Source organism: Podarcis cretensis, assembly GCF_951804945.1.
Source record: "Podarcis cretensis genome assembly, chromosome: 4".
Lineage (NCBI taxonomy): Eukaryota > Metazoa > Chordata > Lepidosauria > Squamata > Lacertidae > Podarcis > Podarcis cretensis.
In genome coordinates this window covers 35,092,317-35,117,103 of record NC_137173.1, presented here as the reverse complement: position 1 = coordinate 35,117,103, position 24,787 = coordinate 35,092,317, and the positions used below count along the sequence as shown (strand labels likewise).

Here is a 24,787-nt window from a genome sequence, read left to right as displayed (position 1 = left end):
ACAGAGGGATCCAAGAATCTGCCAAGAACACAAATCCAAAAGTCTGGCTATATCACTTAGCGAAAGCTAGACAAGGCATAGCAAAAAGTCAGTTATACAGTCTTATGGGGGGGGGTAGAAGAGAAAAGGGATAAGAAAAAAGAAGTCCCAGTCCAAAAAACGTATCTGGTCAGGGGAGCAGGTTGAATAGAAATAAATAGTCTCTAGCACAAAAGGCTTTGGTATCCTGGAGCTCCTTCTCCCAGAATTAACTCAGTCTCCTTCCATATAAACTATATATTCTGCTTGGATGGGAAGATATCTCTCTTTAAAAGTTGTATGCCGAGGGGTATTTGCAGCAATAGTCCCTTCGCTTTTGACCCCCTGTCTTTGCGCCACTTTCTTTCACTTCGGTCCCTTAGGTGTTCCTCTTGTGACCACTCAGATTTTATCCGCTTTTTACAGGAGTTTTCAGGAGTTTAACTGCATTTACTGTGTACCAGTCTCTGCCTTTCATTCAAAATATTTAAGGGCAGAACTGTAGAAAAGGAATTGTCTATTGTTTGATCTTAATTGGAAGCAGTCCCTTCATACATACTGTACTTTAAAAAAACTTTAAGTGTAATACCGCCGCTCCCCAAACTCACGTCAGCTGCTGCTATGATTGTCTCCGATCTGATGGTAACAAGAAATTTCCTTTCTCTTCACTCTATTCCGTTAAATCCTTTAAATCCTCCTTGCCTTCGTTAAGTTCTTTAAGTCCTTAAGTCCTCCGTTAAGTCCTTTAAGTCCGTTAAATTGTTTCTTTATAACTTTGCCTCAGACTTTTTATACTTTGTGTCTGAGGTCTTTCCTCCACACCCACTTAGCGGTTACTTTCTTACTTCTTGCTTTCTTTCCCCAGCTTTCCGCTATACTCCATTTTGTTCTTACCGCCGGTAGTGAATTCCTTCTCCTTTAGCCGTATTCTCTTTTCCTTTTCGGCTGGGTCCTCCGTTAAATTTAACTTTGACTCAGTTAAATATTTTTAAGCAGTCCTTATCCGCTGTATCCCAGCTTTTCTGCTGTTGTTAGAGAGCCGCCGCTTCTCACACGGAGCCTGAGGCTTCACAACATGGAGGCTGTTGCTTCCCCTTCATGCTGCAGCTCCAGCCCTGTTAAACGGACGACACGGGCGAGCTCCGGCAACATCGCAGGGTGCTTGGTCCCCCAGAATAATCCTCCTGGGGTTTTGGGGTTCACGGAGCCTTCGTGTCCCCTATAAACCTCCTTGTTGTTCGAGACCCCCCCGGAGGGCAGCCTCGCGCTCCTTTCTGTGTCCGCGGCGACCCGGAAGTCTCCCAGGTAAGCGCAGAACTGCCCGAGTAGCGCTAAACTCAAGAAGGGAGACTTTTGCGGCGTGAACGTGCTCAGGATCGGGCAGCGAGCAGACGGGAGAGATCCACTCCGGAGCAGATGGGAGAGATCCACTCCGGAGCAGACGGGAGAGATCCACTTCCTCAAATCTGTGGAAACGGGGGAGGGAGAACCACGCAATTACAAGGGCTAAGGCTTACCGAACTTGGTGTGCTTCTTTGCAACTTTTTTTGCAAAATGATCCTTATTGTCCCAATTGGGAACTTCTGAGAATCATTTAACCCGCGGCGCTCCGGCGACTTTCAAGGATGCGGACGTGTGGGTGACCTCATCCCTCCTCAGCGGCAGCTACGAAAGGCTGGAGGCGATAGTCGTCCAGGAAAGATGCATCCGCGCGGCGGCTCCTCCCCGCTCCCATCCCGCCTCCTCCCGCTGCCTAGAGATGCGCCTCTTCGGGCCAGCGGCGCCGCTGGGACAATCAAGCCGGCGCCTTCTCCCTCTCTCCTCCGCGCCCGCCTCCCCAGCCGCTTCCCACTGGCCCCTTCTGCCCCCTCTCGCCCGCGGATAGGCTGGAGGAGGCGTCCGTCTGCGAGAGAGTTCCCCGCCTCCCTGCAGCCGCCCTCTGCTGGGGTAAGAGGAGCAGTGCCTCAGGGGCTGCAGTGATGTGGCACTGAGGGGAGGTGGCCAAAGGCAGGGAAGGGGAGAGACTGTCCCACAGGCGAGATGGGCACAACTGGCGCCCACTGGCCCGACTGGGAATCACGGAGGACTACTGCCTTGTGAGGAGAAAACGAGGGATGCTCTCCTACCAAGAGTCAAGCAAAGATGTTCTCTCCCTCCTCCCTCGTTGTGGGCACTTTTGCGAGTCCCAGAAGAACAGCCATTTATTTCCTTTGTAGGAACTCCTGCTGGTCTTAAGAAATTGAGAGAGAGAGAGAGCACAGCCCTCTGGATTTTTCAGGAGAACCCTTTAAGCAGCAATCGTTTGGCAAACTTCCCTGGCCTGATAGATGCAAATTCAATTCCTTTACTGTATTTGGTTCCAGTTATTACTAAAAGGCTTTTGTTTTTGCAGAGCTGGACAGCCCCAAAAGGAAGAAGACCCCATTAAAATTGGCCCTTATTCTCTAGCACAGGGAAAGGGTGACCGCTTCTCTCTTCTTGAATCCATCATCCTCAGAGGCTTCTGTTTTCTGGTTGTAATTAGAATTTTTTTCAAAAATAATTTTTATTAAATTTTCCATTTTAACAATCCAATCAAATCACATTAAATATTCCAAATTATACAAATACATATCATATAGTCCAAATATTCTGCCAAATTATAAATTTTTGTTGGGACTTCCCATGCTTCAAGTTCGGTGGGGCTCTGATCATCTTATATCTCTACTGCCTTGAGTTTCCAATAGTTCCTTTAAATCTTCCTGTTGTTGCCCTTCCTTCTTTCATGGCCTCGGAGTCGTTTCCACAGGCGAGTTGAAGTAAGCAATGATGTGCTTCTTTGTGAAATTGGTATGCTTGACTCTCCTATTGCAGCTGGTAAGCCTATTGTTTGCAGTACAGCCTCACACTACTTCTTCTTCTTCCTCCTCCTCCTCCTCCTCCTCCTCCTCCTCCTCCTCTTCTTTTTTGTAAAAGAGTAGTTTTTAAAGAGAAACAATAGAAAAGCAAAACGGGGAACAGAAAACCAGGAAAGCCATATATCTCTGTGCCATCTGATAAACATCAGTGTGCTACAAATGGTAGGCAAACAAATGTTTGGCATTTTACAATGTTAAGATTTCACACATTGGTGGGGGTAGGGAGCAGGAAAAGTCAGCAGCGCTGGCATAGCGATCACAAAATTCTAGAGTTGGAAGGTACAGCATCTAGTCCGACCTTATGGTTTTACCAAGTGTGCCAATACCTCCCTCTTGTGCATAGGTGGTTCATTCCTGGAAATTGGAAATAGAAGGAACATAGGATGCTGCCTTGTACTACCAACAGTCTGTCTAGCTTAGCATTGTCTACACAGACTGGCAGCAGCCTGCCAGAGTTTCAGAAAGGGGGTATTTCCCAGTCCCACCTGCATATGCTGGAGGTTGAACTTGGGACGTTCTACATGCACAGCAGATGCTCTACCGCTGAGCTATGGCTCCTCCCAAATGGGTCCCTGGAACAAAATGTGTTATTTGTGTCTTGGAGGAGCCTTCAGAGTTTGCCCTTTTCAAACAGGGGACTGCTTAGAGTGAGTGAGTGAGTGGGTGGGTGGGTGCTGGATGACAATAAAGCAAGAAAGCAGTTGGGTTCCTTCATATATATGTATATATGTGTGTGTGCACGTACGCACACAAGCTTGTGGGGTCAGTCTGGGTGATACTCTGGTTCCTTTCGATTCTTGGGTTCTGTCATCTCTGGGCATAGAGGTATATAAAACCAAGCTTGCCAAACCAGTTCCTTTTTCAAGGAAATGGCTTTGGTTCTGTGTACCAAATGGGTGAGGGCTTTCCCCACCCATCTCATCTGGCTGGTATGTAGAAGGATAGCCAAGTTGTGGTCAGTGAGCTGGAAAGAAGATAAAGCAGAAGAGAGAGAGAGACGTGTTTGATCTTTGCTGGACTTTGGGGCTTCCCTGAAAGCAAGGGGAAGCAAGATCTATGAGGGCATTAATGCTGTGAGCCCTTCCATCCTATGCTCAGGTTGTGTTCAAATAAAATATCTTAAAAGACAGCAGAGTCTCAGCTGACTTTCATTCCAAAGAAACAGAACCCTGGGTAAGTGTTGGAACCCCTAGAGTCTCTCAGTGCTCAGAGAGTGGTGATGTGCATCCAGTTTTTCCATATATTTTTTTCTTTTCACAGCCAGCATTCTCAGTTCACTAGTCAAGCATAGTGTTCATTGGACTGCTTTGTGGGGTTTCCCTCCCCCTCCTTTAGAGTTTTTCTAAATACTGTTTTTTGTACTTCTGCACACCTTACTGCCCTAAGGATGATGATGTATTGTTCTCATGCCTGGTTGCTTGATACTGTTTTGGCTACTTAAGCAACAACACTTGGGGAATTCAATCGGAATTAGCATGCAGAAAGATGGTGGTGGTGATATCTCCTTCAAGTTAGACTCTCTTCCTTCAAAACTGGTCATACTCCATACATAAATGCGTCCTGGTAAAGCAGACAAAATCCCACTCTTTAATCACCTTGATTTTGTGAAGTAAAGGGTGGTATATACAAAAATCAATTATGTCACCAAAAGAGAGGTCCATCGTGATTTGGTTCCCAAGCAGCCCATTTGCCATTTCAGCACTGGGGAAACTCCATGAAAACATTCAGTTTTAATGACTTTCTGAATGACTCAAAAATCCCACAGCAATCGAAATAAATGTCACTGTGTGCTGGAGCCATATTCTGTAGGTCACAAGTAGAGACTGTCTATAGCAGAGGCCATGTTCTGTCACAGAAAGTTGCTTATTTGCAGTTATGTAAGAAATCTGCTGCAGAAGATAGAGACAGACCTACAGCTTTAAAGATGAGTGCCTGGAAATAAATAACTCCTTGTCAGCAATGCCAGCTCGAGACATTTTGCTGCCTGGTAAAGGACAAGATGACACCCTTCTCCTATTCCAGAAGCTGACTGGTCTGGCAGCTGAATCTTATTTCAAGTGCTGGCGACAGGACAATGCCCTCCACTGCACTTGAGGCAGCAGGCTAGCTCATGGTAAGCTGCAGGGCATACAGGCAGATCTGGCTTGCCAACTCTCCCTGTCCCACAGCCTCTGCCACCTGAGACAGCTGCGTTACCCTACCCAATGGTAGGACCGGCCCTGCTTGTCAGAGCATACAGGGGGACAGACTTAGAAAGGGCAGTAGGGGAAGATAACCCAAAAGAGCAACTTTGCATAAATTACTCCTGTCCCACATACTTGTGGTCCTCTGGTAGTCACTTGCCTATATTCCCAGATATTAACCTTATCCCTGCATATTGGAATGTAGGAAGGGCCAAGTCACATCACCGGTGTATCTAGGTTAGTATTGTCTCTTTTTAATGCTAAATGCTGAGATGAATTCCCTAAATACACTTTTCCAAAATAGTTTATATTTACTACATTATGTCTACTTAGTATGATCTTCTTTTGTATGTTCTCTCTCTGTGTGTGCAATACATACAAAATTTAGAAATAGAATTGAAGAGCGGGAAGGGACCTTGAGAGTCATCTAGTCCAACCCCCCGTAATGCAAAAAAAAATTTGCCCAACGTGGGGCTCGAACCCATGACCCTGAGATTAAAAGTTTCATGCTGTACTGACTGGGCTTTTAGTATGTGCATGCAGCTATATAAAGTTAAAAATATTATTATTATTATTATTATTTCTATACTGCTGTACAGTAGTACCTAGGGTTACCTACGCTTCAGGTTACATGCACTTCAGGTTACATACGCTTCAGATTACAGACTCCGCTAACCCAGAAATAGTACCTTGGGTTAAGAACTTTGCTTCAGGATGAGAACAGAGTGTCAGACTAGGACCTGGGAGATCAGGGTTCAAATCCCCACTCAGTCATGAAACTCACTGGGTGACTTTGGGCCAGCCACAGCCTCTTAAGCTACCTCACTAGTCGCTGTACCCAACCAAAAAAGCCATTTTAGGCCGCATCTACACTATACATTCAAAACAGCATCTTGCCGCATTTAACAGTTATAGTTCCCTCAAAGAATCCTGGGCACTACGGTTTGTAAAGGGTGCTTAGAGTTGTTATTCCTTCACAGAGCTACAGTTATCAAAGTTCCCTCGGAAGAGAGATTGATCATTAAACCACTCTGTAAATTATAGCTCCACACCCTTAACCAACTGCAGCTCCCAGGTTTTTTGGGGGGGGGGGGCAGGAGAGCCAAAACTATTGAAAATGCTTGCTACTGCTCTGACTATATACTGAGGATATGGGCTTAGTCCATTGTCTGATGACATCACTGCTGAGTTAATAATTCTGCTGATGCAGGCCTCCTGTGATCTTCATCACAAATGTGACAATAACTTGGCTGTTTCAACAACTCTTAACAATGAGGATGGCTTACAGAGAAAAGAGACTTCAGACAAAACCTGTTTTAATAATAAGGTAATCTCATCTATTTAGATACATTCTGCATGTGAATGTGGCTAAGACAATTGCACAGGTAGATACCAATGTAAATAATTCTTACCATGTGCCATAATCATCCCACTGAAAACAGAAAGAGCTTACAAAATATACACTAAAACTGTTTCATCAGCTGAAAACCTCAAGGTAAAAAACAAGTAACATGATTCAGTCGTTATTTGAAAATAAACTGTGAGAATTTTTCTCATTGCAAAAGACCAGAGAAAAATTCTCAGTTCTATTTGTGGGTTCATCAGGTTGCTTGACATACATAGGCTACTTCATGAATAAGTTTTGGATATTTTTCAGGAACCAACCTGTCTTCTGAATTATTATTGTGGCTTATAATTTAATATAGTGGAGCTCAATTTATTTCCCATTGAAATATGGAGATTACAAAGTTGAACATAGTGTGGCAAAACGTTTCCTTTTCCTGGTCTACAAAGATACACTGCTTGATACCCAGTAGGTTGTAAGGTCTAAAAATGTCCAGCAGTGTAAGTAATTCTTTGACATGTATTTGTATTAGTCACTCAAGAAATTCTTCAAAATTAGGTCCTGCCTTCTGGAAATGTACTAAAAACCAACCAACCATCTTTTGGTTATCTTAAAGGAGGCTCAGCAGGTGCATTCATTATATATATTTAGGGACCAGGCAAAATCTTTTCTCTTCTCCCAAGGACAACAAGGCAGTTATCAATATAAAAACACAAAAATATATAATAGTAACAAATAGTAACAAATGAAACAATACACCCCTCCCCCAGTTTAAAAGGCCATAGATTGTTAAATAGGCAAAGACCTGGGAGAAGAAATGTTAAAATGGAACATATTCCTTGCTGTCGTTTGCCAAGTAATGTTTAGTACACACAAGTTATGCAGCTTTGAGTTCCGATGTTTCATTAATGACTAATTGTGAATTCATTAACATCATGTCATGACACCATGAGCCAGACAATTAAAATGATAAAGTGGTTGTTTTTCTCTTTGAACATGAATTTTGCAAACTTTTCTTTTTAAAAAATGGATATACCGTACATTGGAGATTTCATGCTTTCCAAAGTAATTAGGGACATCATTGGCTTAGGTACAGGTGAGATGAATACAGACTTTACTATGTGTTTGCCACACATCTACTATGCATTTGTCACACATATGCACCTGATGTGTGATAAAGTCTTCCTTACCACTCCCAACCAAACCACCCAGTGAGAAAGCTCATTCCAGGATAGTTTGCTCATAGACTTTGTGTGGACTTTGGATCCAAGTCAAAAAGTGGATCATAAATCCACTATTTATTTGATTTAATCCTTAGTATAGATGTAATGTTCATTGCTGCATTGACCAAATGCTTTTGAAAGATCATGTTGAAATAAATTAAGAACCATTAATTAAATTCATTATATAAAGATTTTGCATTACAGTATTCTTGTCTCCTGCTTTTGTAAAATGGCTTACCATAAGCAACACTTGATCATCTACCAAACATTACATATCTATCTTTTTCAGAAATATATTCTTAGTGGCTGTGGTTGTTTATGTTTGTATTTTTGGAAGGAAGCCATTCTGAAAATAACTACTTTTTCAGTTTTCTCCCCAACCTCCCTGTTTTGCTTAGCCCTTAAATGGAAGGACACCATGAACAATGAATAAAGAGCAATGAAGATTTTCTGCAAATGGTGGTGGAGGAAAATCTGACTTCTACTGAACATCTGTGTGATTGGCAAGTCAAAACACCAATGCACTCCCCTCTTAGGAACAATGGAGAAACCTACTAAGCAGCAGATACACAAAATTGAATCCCAGGTAGGTGTGGGGGGGGTTGTTTTCTGTTAAATGGCACAATTTTTTTCTGAAGATGTACTAACAACATAAAAATATGCTGTCTTTGAAATAGATTTATTGTTGCTGTATGACAAATAGCCAGACACAGATGCTGTATTGGTCCTCTTAAAACTTTTGTTTAGAGTGTATACAGTACTTTACAAAGAGGACGTTGACATACTATCTCTCCTCCAGTAATTTATGTTGCTCTGAACTAGTGTTTGTTATTGAGCAGAGCTGCTCAGATGTGTGTACACAGTTCCCAGACTTAAGGGCTGTCACATGGAAGAAAGAACATGCTTGTTTTCTGCTGTTCTGGAGAGGAGGACTCGTACCAATGGCTTCGAGTTACAAGAAAGGAGATTCTGACTAAACATGTGAGGAAACTTTCTGACAGTAAGAGCTGTTTGGCAGTGGAACAGGCTCCCATGAGAGGTGATGAACTCTCCTTCCCTGGAGGTTTTTAAGCAGAGGTTGGATGATCATCTGTCATGGATGCTTTAGCTGAGATTCCTACATTGCAGGGGGATGGACTAGATGACCCTGGGCACTCTCTTCCAACTCTTAGATTCCATGATTCTACGATTTTCTCTTCAGAAAAGTAGCTCTCTTCTCTGCATAGTATGAGGGCACCTGGATGCACAGCAGACCCCACACAGAACCATGCATCTGGGAGATATTGAGCTTCATTAGATGTCTAGAGGTTCTAGTGTTCTAAGAGAGGGAGCAAAAAAAATTCTTTCTCCACTTTCTCCATGCCATGCATAGTTTTATAAATTTCTATCGTGTCACCTCTCACTTGCCTTTTCTCTAAACTAAGAAGTCTCAATTGCTGAAAACTTTCCTCATAAAGGAGTCGCTCCATCCCCTTAATCCTAGCTCTCTGCCTGGTTCCCTGTAACCTCACTTCTCACAGGGAGGGAACCGCCAGAAGGTCCTCGGAGCTGGACCTCAGTGTCCAGGCTGAACAATGAAGATACCAGTGTGCATATTTCAGTGCAGCAGCTGTGAAAAAGGTGAATTCCATGCAAGGGATTGTCAAGAAAGGAACCGAAAATAAAACTGCCAATAACATGGCATTAAACAAAAATGTGTACAGTTCTGGTTGCCACACCTCAAAAAGGATATTACAGTATAGAGCTAGTAACGGTTCAGAAAAGAACAATCAAAATGGTTAAGGGGATAGAGCTTGTCTGAATAGAGGATAGAGTAGGGTGTGTTGAGTGCATGCAAATGCTAACCTACAGTACAAAGGCTAACTTGATATTCACTACTGCAACCACTTTTGCCTCTAGCCACAACTACCCAGTGGTCTATGGCCTATGGCATGTTGCCTAGAAGGGAATATAGCCCCTGGGCTGAAATAGATTCCCAACTCCTGCTTCATAGACTACTCTTTGACCCAAGGCCACTGGGTGATTTATATATAAAAAAAGTTTAGAATTTAGAAGTAATATGAACTCTGGAAAGAACAAAGTGTCACTGACTGTTGGGAAGGGGTACCATAATGTGATCGGCGAGACAGGAGAATAGCAGTGGAAACATATGTTTGTTCCAGGAGAGGGGTATGAGAATGTGGTAGAAAAAGAAGAAATGAAGCAGCAGAGATGTGGAAGAAATAAAAGAAGTGTAACAGGTGACCCAACAAGAGGTTGTGTTTTTAGACTTTAGATAGCTTCAGTAAAGTTTTGGTTCTCTTTATATAGAATTTTAAACATACAAAGCAATTTAATTTATACATTTGTTTTGGGTGAATATTTAAAACATGTGTGTTACTTTTATACAAACAGAAAAGAACAAGGTTTGACATGGAATATCCAGAATAACTCCCAATTTGTTTTTATACAGTATATGATTATATACAGGTGTTTACAATACCGTCGTACCTTGGATTCTGAATGCCTTGTGAGTCAAACGTTTTTGCTCCTGAATGCCGCAAACCCAGAAGTGAGCGTTCCGGTTTGTGAACGTTCTTTGGAACCCAAATGTCCGACGTGTCTTCCGATTGGCTGCAGGAGCTTCTTGCAGCCAATCGGAAGCTGTGTCTTGGTTTCCAAATGTTTTGGAAGTCAAACGGACTTCCAGAATGGATTCAATTCGACTTCTGAGGTACTACTGTATTGTTATCTATGAAACTTAAAATCATGCAGCAGAAGTCAGCAGTCAGTACGTATGGATGATTCTTCCTCTTTCATGAGCCTACTGCTGAATCTTTCCTCAACTTCCAACTTTAACAAAAGCCATCTTCATATGGCTTAGCACAAGCCTTTCATATTTATGTTTGTGTTTGTAAATTAACACATTGAATGGTTGTCTGACTATTTATTGCTCACGTTGGTTAGATAAATGTTTGTGATTGAATGTAGTGTTTTTTTTAAACAGGTCTATACAAACAGCTTCAAAGGAATACAAAGTATTTTAATTTTAACATTTATGCTTTGTTCTACTTATATAACACTTGCAGTTTTAGGGAATAAAAGCTAAGTGTCAGAATCTATTTTATACCGTCATTTCTTTAAAAAGTCAGTCTATCCTAATGGATGCAAACACATTTCCTCTTTATTCCTGGGTATCATGGAAATTATTAACTATGTTTCCCTGCTGCAAATTCCATGTTGTGTTCTCCTTCACCTTGCTCTCTCTTTGGCTCCTTCTTTTCTCCCGCTTTCTTACGAGACCTGCTCTTGGGAATATGCAGTTTTTCTCTTTCTCTCCTCTCTTTCATCCCTTCAGGTTCCTGAAAGAAAAAGAGCACTGAAAATTAATTTAATAATATGTCTATGGCATGTATATGGTAACTGAGTTAATGTTCCAATTATTAAATATTTTTCATATTGATTTACTTTAAGTTTAAATATAATATAGGGACCTTTAAAGAAAGAGAACTACACTATCAAACAGCTGAGTAAAATAGCTCAAGATAGCTGGAGAAGCCATTCAAATCTAGCTGACATCATGGTTGACCCAGACCAATTAATTATTTCATATTGATATGAAAGTGGAAGTGGTGTTGGTGGTTGGGCTAAGCACTTTTTATATCCATTCCACTTCGCCACTTGAAAAGTATAAATTACGTAAAATTAAACACATTGTTCGATGAGATTAGCATATACAAATGGTTGCACTTACCAAAGAAACTGAGCGCTTGTTTTTGAAATGCAGTTGCTTCTCAAAGGATTCTGAAAATTCCTGTATGGAGTTTGATCTACTGTTTGGTCCACTTGTCCCCTGGGAAGAATTACCATTTGAGGATTTTTTGCTTGCCTTCATATGACAATGGCATTTTGTATCTTGATCTTCTTGCAATTCTTTTAGGTGGCCTGAGGATGGGATCTTGGTAGAACCATGAAGCCTTGTCATATGGATGGAAGAAAGCTTGGCCTGTAAAAAAAAAGAATCATTATGCAATAAAAATAAAAATAATCTTTATGCAGAAATTTGACACAAAATAGGTTTCATTACTCTATTTCATCTATGATATGATGTCACACACATGTGTGTGTGTTTTAAATCACATGTCTACATTCTTGAAGAGATGTAGATCTCTGGCTGTTGCTACATACTGCGGGGCAGTCAAAATAATACTTTCTTTATGAACACAGTTTTTAGTCACCCGCCTTGACAAAATGAAATAAATGATAAATGTATATTATTTATCATTTCATTTGTTATGCGTAAGGAAGATACGGTATTTTTATTGACACGCACTGAGGAAAAAAAGAAAAGAAAAAGAAAAGAAAAGAAAGTAACTGCCTTCCCCGCACCAGCTTTTTAACTTTATTTTTCAGCATTATTCCTGCTTGGTTGCTTTTAGGTAATTAGGAGGTAACCATATTATTATTTTTTAGAAATCTAGTAGCACTGTTAAATGCTGATAACCAAATCCCCTTTCTAATGGTTTACAGCACAATCCTATATGTACCTTCTCAGAATTAAGTCGCATTGAATATAATGAGTTCTACTCCCAAGTAAGTGGATATAGGGTTGCAACCTTTAGTCATACCAATATTGTGCCAGAGTGGAAATGGACTCATTATTTTTCAATGACCTGGAATCAGCTACTTTCTTACCCAGTGTCCAAGCATACTTTGAGGTTGGTTGTTCTTCAGATGCTAGATTGGGAAAAACTCTTTAGGCCTCATCTGCACTATAAATTGAAAGTGGTATCATCAGAGTGGTTTTACAGTCAGTCCCTTTCCCCAGGGATTTCTGGGAATTGTAGCTGTCTGAGGGAAATAGGGATCTACTAACACTTCTCAGCACCCTTAACAAACTACAGTTCCTGGGCTTCTTTGGAGGAAGTGGTATAATACTGCTTCAAAAGTACAAAGCAGATGAGGCCGTAGACTGGAAGTATTTCCTTATGTACCTTTTTCATGGATTATTGCAGACATCCAGCTATTGGATTCAAATTAAAGCCTTTCCACAGAAATTTCCTGCCAGGATTTTTGTCAGATGTCTTGGACCTCTGGCTAGGAGCAACATTCTAGTTTGTAATATTTACCTCCCATATGTATTTTCTCTCCTAATGTTTTTATATCTGGTTCTGTAAGTACCCTTGATTAAAATGTCTCAAAGCTTGAGAAAAAAGAATAGTTTTCATGTGACAGCTGAATACAATGACATTCATCTTTTTAAAAAGTCATTACCGGTATTTATTGATTTAAAACCTCCAACAGTTAATACTAAAGTTCTCAGGTTGTTCAGGTAAAATATGAGAACAATTCAGATAGAAAGCATTCTGTGATAATGATATAAAGTTCTTACTGTGAGGTTAGGTTGGTCCTTCAGTAGCTGCTGCATTGGGAATTCATAGGAGCTGTCCAAATGTGGGTAATATAGTATAGATGTAAGCTCACTGTCAGCTATAAAAACTTCCCAAAGAAATGGACTTTTTGCAGTAAGGAAAGTGAAAGAGAAATGCACCCAAAAGTGTGGAATGAATAACAGGAAGGGATATAAGCACTCCACAAGCAAATCAGGATGAATGCTCAGTGTTGTATAACTTTACCATATAAAAAGATCAGAACACATGTTCAATAAATAGTTAATATAATTTAATTTCCATATAAGCTCTGTGCAAGCAAATCAGGATGAATATTCAAAAACTAGATTGAAGAGCCCTTTGTATTTTCCAAAGCCTGTTTGTAACCCCAGCTTTAGCTTTGATAAACTCCTTCCTTAATTTTTGCCCACTGTGTTGTGGTGACGAGACACCAAAGAGCAGCGCTTGCCCTATTGCACCTTCCTATTCGTTTCATGCTACTGAGACAGAAAAACCCAGGATCCTGCTATGTTACTGGGGAGCATAGCTGTCAACGTTTCCCTTTTTTAAAGGGAATTTCCGTTATTCCGAATAAGCTTCCTCGCAAGAAAAGGGAAAAGTTGACAGCTATGCTGGGGAGTACAGAATTAATCATGTTAATTATAAAGCTGTTTCTAAATTCCCTTTGCTAATCTAGCATCAGGAGGCCCCAACTTTAGGAGAACATGCATACAGGAATCAAAGCCACTAACAGCCAATTTTATGCAAGATTCCCTTGTGGGCCAATACAAATTCCTGGCACCATTACCAATGGTTTGTAGGGAATCACAGGGAATTCCATTTTGCTTGGGGGGGGGGCAGGGAGGAAATCAGAAACCTCCAAAAACTTGAGAGGTTATCTGATACAATGAAGTGAGAATTATATGCATGTATCTGTATCCGGAAAGCCATTCAAAGAACATAATTTCCTATCACAAGCTTTTAGTGAATTGTTCCCACTGTAACTGCGCAGTGAATATTGATCTGATCATAGAAGCTCTCCTTTAGGAAATGGGCTGTAAATGAGTTAATTGAAAGATTCTAGATCTTCTGATGTTTAAAGGCAAGTTATAGTTATAAAGAAGGTGCTACAGATATGGACAAGTAGCTTTAACTGAATTATTTATAACTAAAACCAAAGAGGATAGGAGGCTGAGGACAAATGCTGTAATTTCACAGAATAGATAATCTAGTTCTTAGAGTCCAATTTGGGTATAAAGAGAGGCTCATTTCCCTCCTTGCTGCTCTCCTGATCCTATGAAAGACTTTTAGTATGACAATTAACTACCACAGACTGTAGCGCTGGTCTTTAAAAAGGTTTTTAAAAATCATGGAGGATGCATTTATAGATGTTGGACACACTAGCTAAATAAAACTTCCATGTTCAGATTATGTATACCTCTGAACAATTGATGTTAGGGACATTTATGTCCATTTTGTAAGCTTCCAGAGATATCTGGTTGATTGTGGCTAGGAAAAAAGTCGTGGGCTGCATATATAATGGGTTGTTTTCAAATTTCCACTTTACTCTAGAATTGTTATCATTTGTTCTGCACTTTTTATGGAAAATCCAGACAATCACATGAACAAATATGCACATTATAGTGTTGTCTGTTTTGTCCTCCATTTTTGATTTGTGGATTTTGAAGTTTATTCAGTGATGATTGAAAAAGTACTATTGAAGCTTATTAGCACTCATGCACATTTAATTAAAACCTTCCAATTTACATGTTCAGCTCTTTTAATGCTTCCTGTTAACCATGGCAGTGGACTTTTCATTTGTATATAGATTTATTTATGTTTCTATATAAAAATAACATTCTAAAAATGGGATGAAATCAGTCATTAAAGCCTTCTTTAGAGGCTGGCAATTAAGAGAGGCCAATCAAGAGGCAATTAACAGGTTATTCATCAGTAATTTTGTTGCCATGCTCATCTGGAAGCAATAAAAGGGACAGAAAGAGCAAACAAGATCTTTTAATTAATGTAGCAAGAGATCTTTGCTGATATTTACAGTACTTTTAGTAGTCGTTGTAAAATAATTTTGGCCATGGAGAAGAGCATTGCTTCCCAATATATTGCTATATTAAGTGCATTTTAATACTGTTCTTAGCTAACAAATGATGCCGTAGCAGTGTTATAGGGTTATAGTGTAGAAACTGGAACTGGAAAATGCCCTACTGCCTTTCCTCATAAAAGGTGACACAGGTGCTGGGTTTTTACAAGAGTAATGAATAAATTTTAAAATGTTCAAAAATAGTGTCAGAATTGTTTTAAAGTATGACATACCTTAAGCATTTGTATATCATGTTTTAGTAGTCACTCTTGATGTAAATTAAATGAATTATATTTATATTCTCTCTCTCTCTCTCTCTCTCTCTCTCTCACACACACACACACACACACACACACACACTGTATGCATTAAAAATAAACCTACAGATAAAATTGTTCCCTAACCTTTTGCATTAGCAATTTAAGCACAGCTTTGTAGAACATCATTTGTTTTAGTGACAATTTTGGGATTTGTTCATCAAGATTTTAGAGCCAACAGGAATTTTGCTCACAAAAAGCGAAACTATGTGGACTCCAATACTCTTACATGCACACATTCTTCTTGCCCTGTTCACTCCAGATGGAAAATACCAAGTACCCTGCAGTACTGAATTTATCTGGAATCTTCCTATTAGATAGAAAAAGTGGGATGGATAGTGGATGGAATGGTGAACTGTCAATTGGGCACATGTTGGAACAGATTCAAACTCTGTGTTCCCCCTGGTGATTCACATCACAACACACTTTTTGTGAATCCAAAAGTTTGTGTCGATCCTTAGTGAAGTTAGGTAAATGTAACAACTTGGGGGAACACAATTTGATAAGTTCACAAAGTGTTTATTTTAGCTAGAGTCATTGTCTATTTTCAAATTTAATTAATCATTTCGTAAATTTGTTAATTAACTTATTAACCTTTTTCCTAGTGATTCTCAGACACCATCACCCTCCAACAGGAGCCAAAACAGTGAGAAACAGGGGTGAGGGTATCACCATGCTTGAAGGAATCCTAACTACAACCGTTTTTTTTTTTTTAATTAAGCCTGAGGGACCAAAAGACACAAAAAGCCCCAGTGAGCATGCTCACTAGCCACAGAATGTTAAGCATCAATTGGAAAAGAACAATTGAAAACAAAGGTGTGCGTGGAATGGAATGGGGTGTCCTAGGGAAGGCCATAGCTGGCTGATGCACACCCTGAACAGGAACTCAGTTAGGAGGCAGAAATACATCATAACATTTTGTTGCACTTGTATATGGTAATATGAACTTGGAGATCCCATGCCTATCGGAAAGGCAGTGGAACTGGACCACCCACAGAGAAAGCCAAAGGTTTTGTATACCCAAAGGACTCTGCTGGGATACAGAAACATATTCTTAATTAAAACAAAAAAACCAAAACAACCTACACCCCCTCTCTGCAAAAAAAAAAAAAAAAAAAAAAAAAAAGCCTGATGGAGAGACTGAGCATATTCATTGCCTTCCAGGATCTGGAGAATGTTGAGGTTATTTCAAGGTCAGCTGAGAAAAAGATAAACAGAAGGGAGAGTGGCTTGTGGTCAAAAGATGCATGCTGTGAGACACACCTCTTCCCACCCAAATCTCCCCTGCTCTAGTTCAGCATCCTTTAACCTGTTAAAGAGTTCTGATCCAACTGAAACTAAATTAGTTGGGGCTTGTGGGGAGAGTTATAAGGGTGGTGGTGGGGTAAACCTTCCTCTGCCCCAACATTATTTAATCATGCCCTCTTGCAAGGATCTTTTACATGCAAGGGATGGTATGCTTATGGAAACATGTTTGGGGACTGTGTTTGATGATCTTGTTTTAGAGCAATTCATGTAGCCATGGAATTTGCAATCTGCTATAGGAAATTTCCCAGCTCCACACTAATTCTGTGCAGACTCTGAACTTCCAGATAAATAAACAAAATTTAAAAATACAGTAACTAACACAGCCAGAGTCGAACTTAAGGCACCCTCCTATTTCACAGGGAACTTCATTAGTAAAAGACGAAAGATTTATATGATCTGAAGAGAAACCAGGGTATTTTCCCAACAAACCTCATACTGACTTTTCTTCCATCAGCTCAGATTCATACATACAAACAAAACGTGTCCATTAATTCTGGCCGTGCAAATTTGACTCAAGGTCTTATGGGATAAAAACATTTTCTTCATTCAATCCTGAACAATTCTCATGCTGGAGTTCTACAATATTTTTATCTATATTTTATTTATTAGCTCTGGTTGTGGAAATTTACTATATTGACATGGATGCTGAAAAGCATTTAGGATTCACATCTTGCTATGTATTGGATTTTAAAAAAATAAATAAAACCACATCCAATAATTCAACCATAGGTCTGAAGTACACAACCACAGGGCATGATCCTTTCTCTCCCATTTTTCTGCTTTCTCTTCACATTCTCTACTTACGGTCTTACCGGAAGAGAGGCTCTCCTTTCACTCAGCAATCTTGTCTGCTGCTTCCTGTGTGCTCTACTCTCTCTTTCATCAGTCACACTATGGCCCCAGAAACTACTCATCCATTTTGCAAAGGAAAGATCATCATCCTCTTCATAGTCCATGTACAGACGGGAAATATGTATGTGAAACAGCACTGCTGAATTATAGCCACACAACTATGAGGGAATAGTGCTGTAATTTCAAATTGGTCCCTTCTATTTAGAAAATGCTACCACCTATAAGCAACCCAACAAATATATATTAGTCCAGCGCTGCCCTTGGTCTTGTCTATATATGTACAAGCCAAGCCCTGGTAATCTATTTTAACAATTGCTACTTGTTTCTAACCTTTCCATTACAGAAATTCCCAATGTCACACACCCTGCAGGGTGGCAAGAGAACTGGGCCGCCTGCTTCATAGTCTTGCTGTTGAGTGCACCAGCTGTCAATACCAATGGAGAGCTTTCCATGATAACATGCCTGCAAGGCTCAGGCTGTGATTTAGATCTGGCTTGCAATTTCAGGAAGCAGAATTGATGTATTGACCATGTTCAGGAACTAGCAAGTATAGATCTTAAATGACTGTACAAAATAACATGTTCTCTCTTCCAATATTCAAATTACACATTGCATCTATACAAAAAGGCTCTCCTAGGAAGATTCTAGAATTTGGCTAACACTACACTGTGCCAACCAAAGACTGGTTCCAATCTGCCACTGTATGTGCATTTATACATTTATTCCTCTTATAATTATGTTTCAGGATATATTAATTGATATTTCCAAAACAGAAAAAGTGGTCCAACTGTGGAAAATATAAACACAAACTTTTGAAATCTATATGTCTAGTACATAAACATGCAAAACATTCATCTGACCACACTGTCTGGTGAAGAAACCATACACATTTATAACAGACTGCTTCCTCCCTCAAGAGACCATCAGATTAAATCAATTGGTGGGATGTTTAGGACGAACATGAAACAGGATGTCTTAATTAATGGTGATTAACTTATGAAGCCCATAGCAACAGGACATGGTAAGGGCTATTACCTTGGTGAGCTTTAAAGAAAAGGATTAGACTTATTCTCCATAGGGCTATGGTTATTATCTCAGTCATATATACTTTACATTTTCTGATTTCTTTTTAGTTGTTGATAATGTAAAAAAAGTTCCTGGGGAGGAGGCTAGAGAGAGTGAATTCAGATTTTATAAAATAAAATCTGAGAGATATCTTCTTCTTCTTCTTAGGAGAGCTTCACAGAAGTATATGCAATGGCAGACTTTACTCTTCCACCATTAAGACCAACAGCAAAGCCACCATCAATGTTCAGTGTGCATCTCCCACCAGTGAAAACATCAGCCAGACAAGCACCAGCACCCTTGTCAACCACAGCTCCTTCTCATCCAACTAGAGGTTCAAACAAGCATGCCCCATCTTCTTCTGCAATGACAAATCCTGTTTTTCTTCCTCCACTGCATTCTGCAGGCAAGAAAATGGGAGGAAAATGCAATGTGCTCCCTCCACTAAATGCTGCAGTCAAACAAGCGGAAGCAACACAGGAAGCATTTTGTTTGCAGGTGAGCAGCCATGTTGGTCTTAAAACAGTCACTTAGTTGTCTTGTTCTGGTGGGTGTATCAGGCAATCCAGCATCACCAGACAAATATTTTTCAAATTTGTCATCTCCAAGCAAAAAGTAGAAGTTTGAATGCTGTGGGAGACCAACAGTAAAATTAGAAAAAAAAGAAGTAGCTTTTATAGTAAGTATAGGATTCACTGCACATTTAAATATATTTCCTAAGGTTCAGATAATATAACCACCCCCACCCCGAGAATCCTGAGAACTGTAGTTTGTCAAGGGTGCTCTGTGAGTACAGTTCCCAGTTCCTTCACAAAGTAAAATAAGTTGTCAGCACTGTTAAGTTGTGGGTTGACATAGCAGACGACACAGCGATTTCTCCAAGTAGCTCTTTATTTTGTAAGCTGGAATAGAACTGACTGCAAACAGCTCAGCCGGCCTGCTTTTATAGGCAGCTGGCTGTCAACATTGTAGCAACAACAGCCCAGAGTTCCCGCCTAAAATAACTGACATGGACCTGAGTGAAAACTATCTACAGACCTGAGTGAAAACTATATACAGTATCCCCCTGCTGGCCCAGGGTGAAACTTCACTACATAACACCCCTCCCCACCGCGAGATAAGGCGTTAGTTACAATCGTAATGGTTTCCTTATATACAACACTACGCGTAATGGTTCAATTAGGCACAAAAGCATATCGGTTACATTTCCCATACTTAGACCAACAGTGATACATGTCCAACAACATAGTCCTTTAAATAAGTTGGGCGCTTGGGAACTCTGCCAGACCGCCGGGGACTGGTAGCCAAGTCCGGAGGGCCACACAGTTCTTGCTGAGGCTGTGGTGCGACCCTAGGTGGCGTTGGAACCAACTCCCCTGGATCCGCTGCTGTGGGTGGAGCCTCCGCAAGTGGAGTGGTCTGAGTCTGTGGTAAGTCTGGCAGACCCTCTGAAGCGGCTTGGTTCGGCTCCACGCTGGCAGTTTGCGAGGGAGGTGTAGGTGGGGCCTCGCCATCTGTACGTGTCTCTTCTGGAGCCGCAAGCGCAGTTGGGGGCACCTCGGTAGTGTCCAAGTCCCCAACCCTGCGCCTAAGCTGGTCTATGTGCCGTCGCCACAAGCGTCCGTCTTCGAGTGCCACCTGGTACGAGCGAGGTCCAGTGACTCCCACTACTGTGGCTGGCACCCAAGGAATGTCCCCCACATAGTTCCGGGCAAAGACCTGGTTTCCTGGGACAAATGACCCAGCCACGGCAAAGTCCGGGTGTAGCCGGTCGAGCGGTGACCTGAGGCGGCGGCCCATAAGCAGTTCAGCAGGACTCCGCCCTGTGGCCGCATGAGGGGTGATGTGTTGCACGAACAAGTATTCGGCGACCCGCTCATGCCAGTCTCCCCGGTCCAGGCGCGCCAGTGCCTCTTTTGCCGAGCGCACCATTCTTTCCGCTTGCCCGTTGCTGGATGGATGAAAGGGTGCCGTTAGGGCATGGTGGATGCCCAGTCCCAAAAGATACCGCTCAAACGTGCCTGACGTGAACTGCGGTCCGTTGTCAGAGACAAGGACATCAGGACACCCATGCGTTGCAAACAGGCCTCGCAGCACCCGGATGACAGCTTCGGTAGTGGTGGAGGGCATCAGGGCGACCTCCAGCCATTTGGAATAGGCGTCCACCACTACCATAAAGGTCCGGCCGTGAAAGGGGCCAGCCAGATTGATGTGCACCCTCGACCAGGGTGTCTTTGGCGTCTCCCAGGTGTGTCCCTTAGCTGCCGGTGGTGCAGGCCTCGACTCTTGGCACGCTTGACAGGCGGACACCCAGGCAGTGATGGCATCATCCATATTAGGCCACCAGATGTAACACCGAGCCAACACCTTCATTTTGACAATTCCCGGGTGGCCAACGTGCAGAGCCTTCAGGACGCGCTGACGGAGTCCCTGGGGAATCACAACGCGGTCTCCCCACAGCAGATAGCCGCGATGAGCTGAGAGTTCATGTTGTCTGGTTGCGAAGGGCTGGAACTCCGATGCAAAAGGCCCTTGTGGCCACCCCCTCCACACCCAGTTGAGCACCCGGCTGATGGTGCGATCCCGGGCAGACGCGGAGGCCACAGTGGCAGCCGATACAGGCGCTGCCGGAAGATCCTCAATCAGAAGGAGCGATGAAGCTGGAGCCGGGTCTTCCACAAATGCTGGAAGAGGGCAACGGCTGAGGGCGTTGGCATGGCCCATCGATTTCCCCGGGCGATGGATGAGCCGCGACCGGTAGTGGTAGGCAGCCAGGAAAACAGTCCATCGCAGCATGCGGGGCGAGAGGACCGGTGGAGTTGGACGATCACCGGTGAGGAGGCCCAGGAGTGGCTTGTGGTCAGTGATGAGGTCAAAAGTCCTGCCATAGAGGTATTCATGGAACCTCTTCACTCCAGCCACAAGTGCCAGTGCCTCCTTGTCGAGCTGGCTGTAATTCCGTTCCGTCGGAGATAGCGTCCTGGAAAAGTAGGCGAGCGGTGCTTCTCTTCCGTCTGGAAAACGGTGACTAAGGACAGCACCGATGCCAAAAGGTGAGGCGTCGCAGGCAAGGACCAGCGGCCTGGATTCACTGTACTGTACCAGCACACTGTCTGATGAAAGGAGAGCCTTGACCGCGTTGAAGGGCGCCGTCTCCCGATGACCCCAGGCCCAAGGCGTCTTAGTGCTAAGGAGTCGGTGAAGAGGCTCAGCCACTGTGGCTTTGTGGGGCAGGAACATGTTATAAAAGTTCAGCAGCCCCAGGAACGCCTGCAACTCCGTCTTGTTCTTTGGGGTGGGGGGCCTGCTGGATAGCGTGGATCTTGGATGTGGTTGGGTGAAGGCCGGAGGCATCGATAAGATAGCCCAGGAACTCTACCTGTGGAACGGCGATCTGGCACTTCTCCCTCTTTACCTTGAGCCCGGCCTCTTGGAACCTGGTCAGCACGGCACGGAGGCGCTCGAACAGCTGCTGGTGTGAGTCTGCAGACACCAAGACGTCATCAAAATATGGTACCACGCCCGGAAGCCCTTGCAGGAGACGCTCCATAAGGCTTTGGAAGATGCCAGGAGCCACACTCACCCCGAACTGCAACTGGCGGCAACGGAATGCCCCCCGGTGGGTGACGATCGTCTGGGCTTCAGCAGTGGCATCATCGACTGGCAGTTGTTGATAGGCTTGGGCAAGGTCCAGCTTAGCGAAGACCTTACCCTCACCCAGGGAATGCAGCAGGTGTTGGACAACAGGAACCGGATAAGCGTGCTGCTGAAGTGCCTTGTTGGCATTAGTACACCAGTTAACACTTCCCACCACTCAATCCACAAAGGAGAGCATTGAACCTCTTGATGAAGCCTTCTTTTGAAGTTCTTAGTTTGTACAGTGGTGCCTCTGGTTACAAACTTAATTTGTTCCGGAGGTCTGTTCTTAATCTGAAACCGTTCTTAACCTGAGGGACCGCTTTAGCTAATGGGGCTTCCTGCTGCCACCACACCACCACTGCATGATTTCTCTTCTCATCCTGAGGTAAAGTTCTTAACCCAACGTACTACTTTCGGCTTAGCAGAGCCTGTAACCCGAAGTGTTTGTAACCTGAAGTGTTTGTGACCCGAGGTACCACTGTACTCACCAGTTGCCAAGTTCCAACCCTACTGGGTAGGGAGTGGGTATGTGATTGTGCAAAGTGTTTTCCATGAACCATTATAGGCTGTTTTCATACTAGAATATATTAGATGGGAGTAGAGGTTGCTGATGTGATCCCCACAAATATTCATTATTTTATTGTCTGAATGAGGTGTTTGTTGATGTGATTTATTTCATAATTGTAAAAAATGTTCGCATTTATATATGAGTTTTGCATATATTTATAGATATACATACATACATACATATATACGTGTCTAAGATATGTCACGTGTTAGCAGGATGTACTTTCCATCCCTGCACGAAATTAAATTTCAGTAACATTCCCTTGCGTGACTGCACAGTCCTGCATTGCAAGCAGTTGGACTAGATGATTCTTAGGGTCCCTTCCAACTCTGCAATTCTACGATTCTGCATTCTCCGCTTACACCGCTTCCCGCCAGCAGGTGGACGGACGAGTGTTCCTCCTTCCTCCGCCTATGCCCTGTTTGCGCCGGCTCCATCCGGCCAGCAGGTGGCGCTGCAGCCTAGGGCTTGCTGGTAATGGGAAGGAACGCGGCGAGCGGAAGCTTTAATAGGCCTCCTTTCCCGTTATGCCCCTCGTTTCCGTTGACCCCTCGCTCTCCCTTTCTCCTGGGCTGATTCGGCGGCGGCCGGAGGACCAGCGGCAGTAGCTGCTGCTGCTGCTACGGGGGGGATCATGGCCGCCTCGAAGCCCGTGGAGGCCAGCGGGGGCGGGAGCGGCTCGGGGATGCCGCGCTGGCAGCTGGCCCTGGCGCTGGGGGCGCCGCTGCTGCTGGGGGCCGGAGCCCTGTACCTGTGGGGCCGGCGAAGGCGCGCCACGCGGGGCGGAGGCAAAGGGGCGAGCGAGAGGAAGACCCCCGAGGGAAGGGCCAGCCCGGGGCCCGCCGACGGCTCGGGGGCCGGACACCCCGATGGCCCCAGCGGAGACGAGATGGTGAGAAGGGCTGGCGTGACGGGCTGAGAGGAACGGGGCTCGAGGGCGGCCGTTGGGAATGGAACGTTGGGGAGGCGAAACCGTTGGGAGGCGGCGGCCGCGCGCGCTCGGCGGGAGGCCGCTCACGTGCCGGAGCCCAACGGCTCCTTGGGGTTCCAGCGGCCCTCGGTTGTCTTGAAGGGCCTGACCGCGCGGCCCCTCCCAAGACACCCAGCCCATTGTCGCCTCCGCCAATCCCTCCTCACCTTTGGCTGGGCGGGAATGATCGCTGGAGTTAAATGTACGTAGCGCATGAGGGCCCTCGTTTCCTCTGCCCTCCCCGATTCGCTCTCCTCTTTCGGAGCGCAGCTGGCAGCCGCTCTGTTTCGGTTGGAGAATAGGATCAAATCTTCCCAGTAAATTTCAGGGGCGACCTCTCCAAGTTGCTGATCCCCCCCCCCCGCCATTGATTCTAGCCTCTTGCTGCTGGCCCTGGCAAGCTGGAAAAAACAACTGCTGTAGTGGAAAGGACTGAGATGGCTTTATACCCGTTAGAAATTGGACCCAAACCTCAGACTGGGTCTGGTCCCAATTTGTAATTGACTTGGGATAGGAACTTTAGTTAGCCTTTACAAAGCCCTCAATTGTGAGACTCAGTGCTGTTACTAGAATAAGTGGGGAATCCAGTTATGAGACTCCATCACTGGGAGATGGGGGATCCACTTGATGATACAGTGTATATATTTTCATAGGTTTGGATTTAAGAGTATGAATGCCTTTGAAAGCCCTTCCTCAAGGCAGCTCTTAACTGTTATAGGTGTAGGACAATCCAAGTGTCTTAAGCGTGTCTCTTTGGTCATATACAGTGGTACCTTGGTTTAAGAACAGCTTGGTTTATGAACAACTTGGATTAAGAACACTGTCTGTGAGGGCTGTGCAGCTAATTCAGTTATGTAGTCATGCATGCAGTACAGTCCTCCTGCAGATAATGCCTATTGCTTCTTTGAAAGAGCTCTGAGCACATGAAAAACCAGTGC

At 43.4% G+C, this 24,787-nt stretch overlaps 3 protein-coding genes across 10 annotated transcripts in view; 1 reads left to right on the top strand and 2 right to left on the bottom strand.

The window, feature by feature from the left end:
• The window catches only part of TMEM45A (transmembrane protein 45A), a 38,496-nt gene extending 36,787 nt beyond the window's left edge, over window positions 1–1,709 (bottom strand). The window contains exon 1 of one of the 2 annotated variants that reach the window (XM_079974141.1): window positions 1,536–1,709. The gene's annotated coding sequence lies outside the window, so the exon portion shown is untranslated. The remainder of the gene's footprint in view (window positions 1–1,535) is intronic. The other variant, XM_079974139.1, reaches the window with a different exon arrangement.
• Window positions 1,710–6,294: 4,585 nt separating this feature from the next.
• Window positions 6,295–24,787, top strand: part of TOMM70 (translocase of outer mitochondrial membrane 70) — a gene marked incomplete at its 5' end in the record, with an annotated part of 42,297 nt that continues 23,804 nt past the window's right edge. For 2 of the 4 annotated variants that reach the window (XM_079974549.1, XM_079974547.1), the window contains 3 exons: window positions 6,299–6,425; window positions 8,035–8,252; window positions 18,841–19,170. In XM_079974549.1, coding sequence (XP_079830675.1) covers window positions 8,208–8,252; window positions 18,841–19,170 — 375 coding nt within the window. Of the gene's footprint in view, window positions 6,426–8,034; window positions 8,253–18,840; window positions 19,171–23,513; window positions 23,772–24,787 lie in introns of those variants that run through there. The other 2 variants (XM_079974548.1, XM_079974550.1) reach the window with 2 other exon arrangements.
• LNP1 (leukemia NUP98 fusion partner 1) lies at window positions 10,687–23,761 on the bottom strand. 4 transcript variants are annotated; one of them, XM_079974555.1, is made up of 4 exons: window positions 23,631–23,761; window positions 17,568–17,825; window positions 11,400–11,651; window positions 10,812–11,007 (listed from the first exon to the last, which is right to left on the bottom strand). In XM_079974555.1, exons 2-4 carry the CDS (start codon window positions 17,709–17,711, stop codon window positions 10,855–10,857), a joined length of 549 nt encoding a protein of 182 aa, XP_079830681.1. In that variant the 5' UTR covers window positions 17,712–17,825; window positions 23,631–23,761; the 3' UTR covers window positions 10,812–10,854. The 4 variants fall into 4 exon arrangements, with proteins under 4 accessions (XP_079830682.1, XP_079830681.1, XP_079830679.1 ...); XM_079974553.1 differs by lacking the exon at window positions 23,631–23,761 and adding an exon at window positions 18,643–18,834; XM_079974556.1 differs by lacking the exons at window positions 17,568–17,825; window positions 23,631–23,761 and adding an exon at window positions 23,242–23,373 and having other exon boundaries at window positions 10,687–11,007.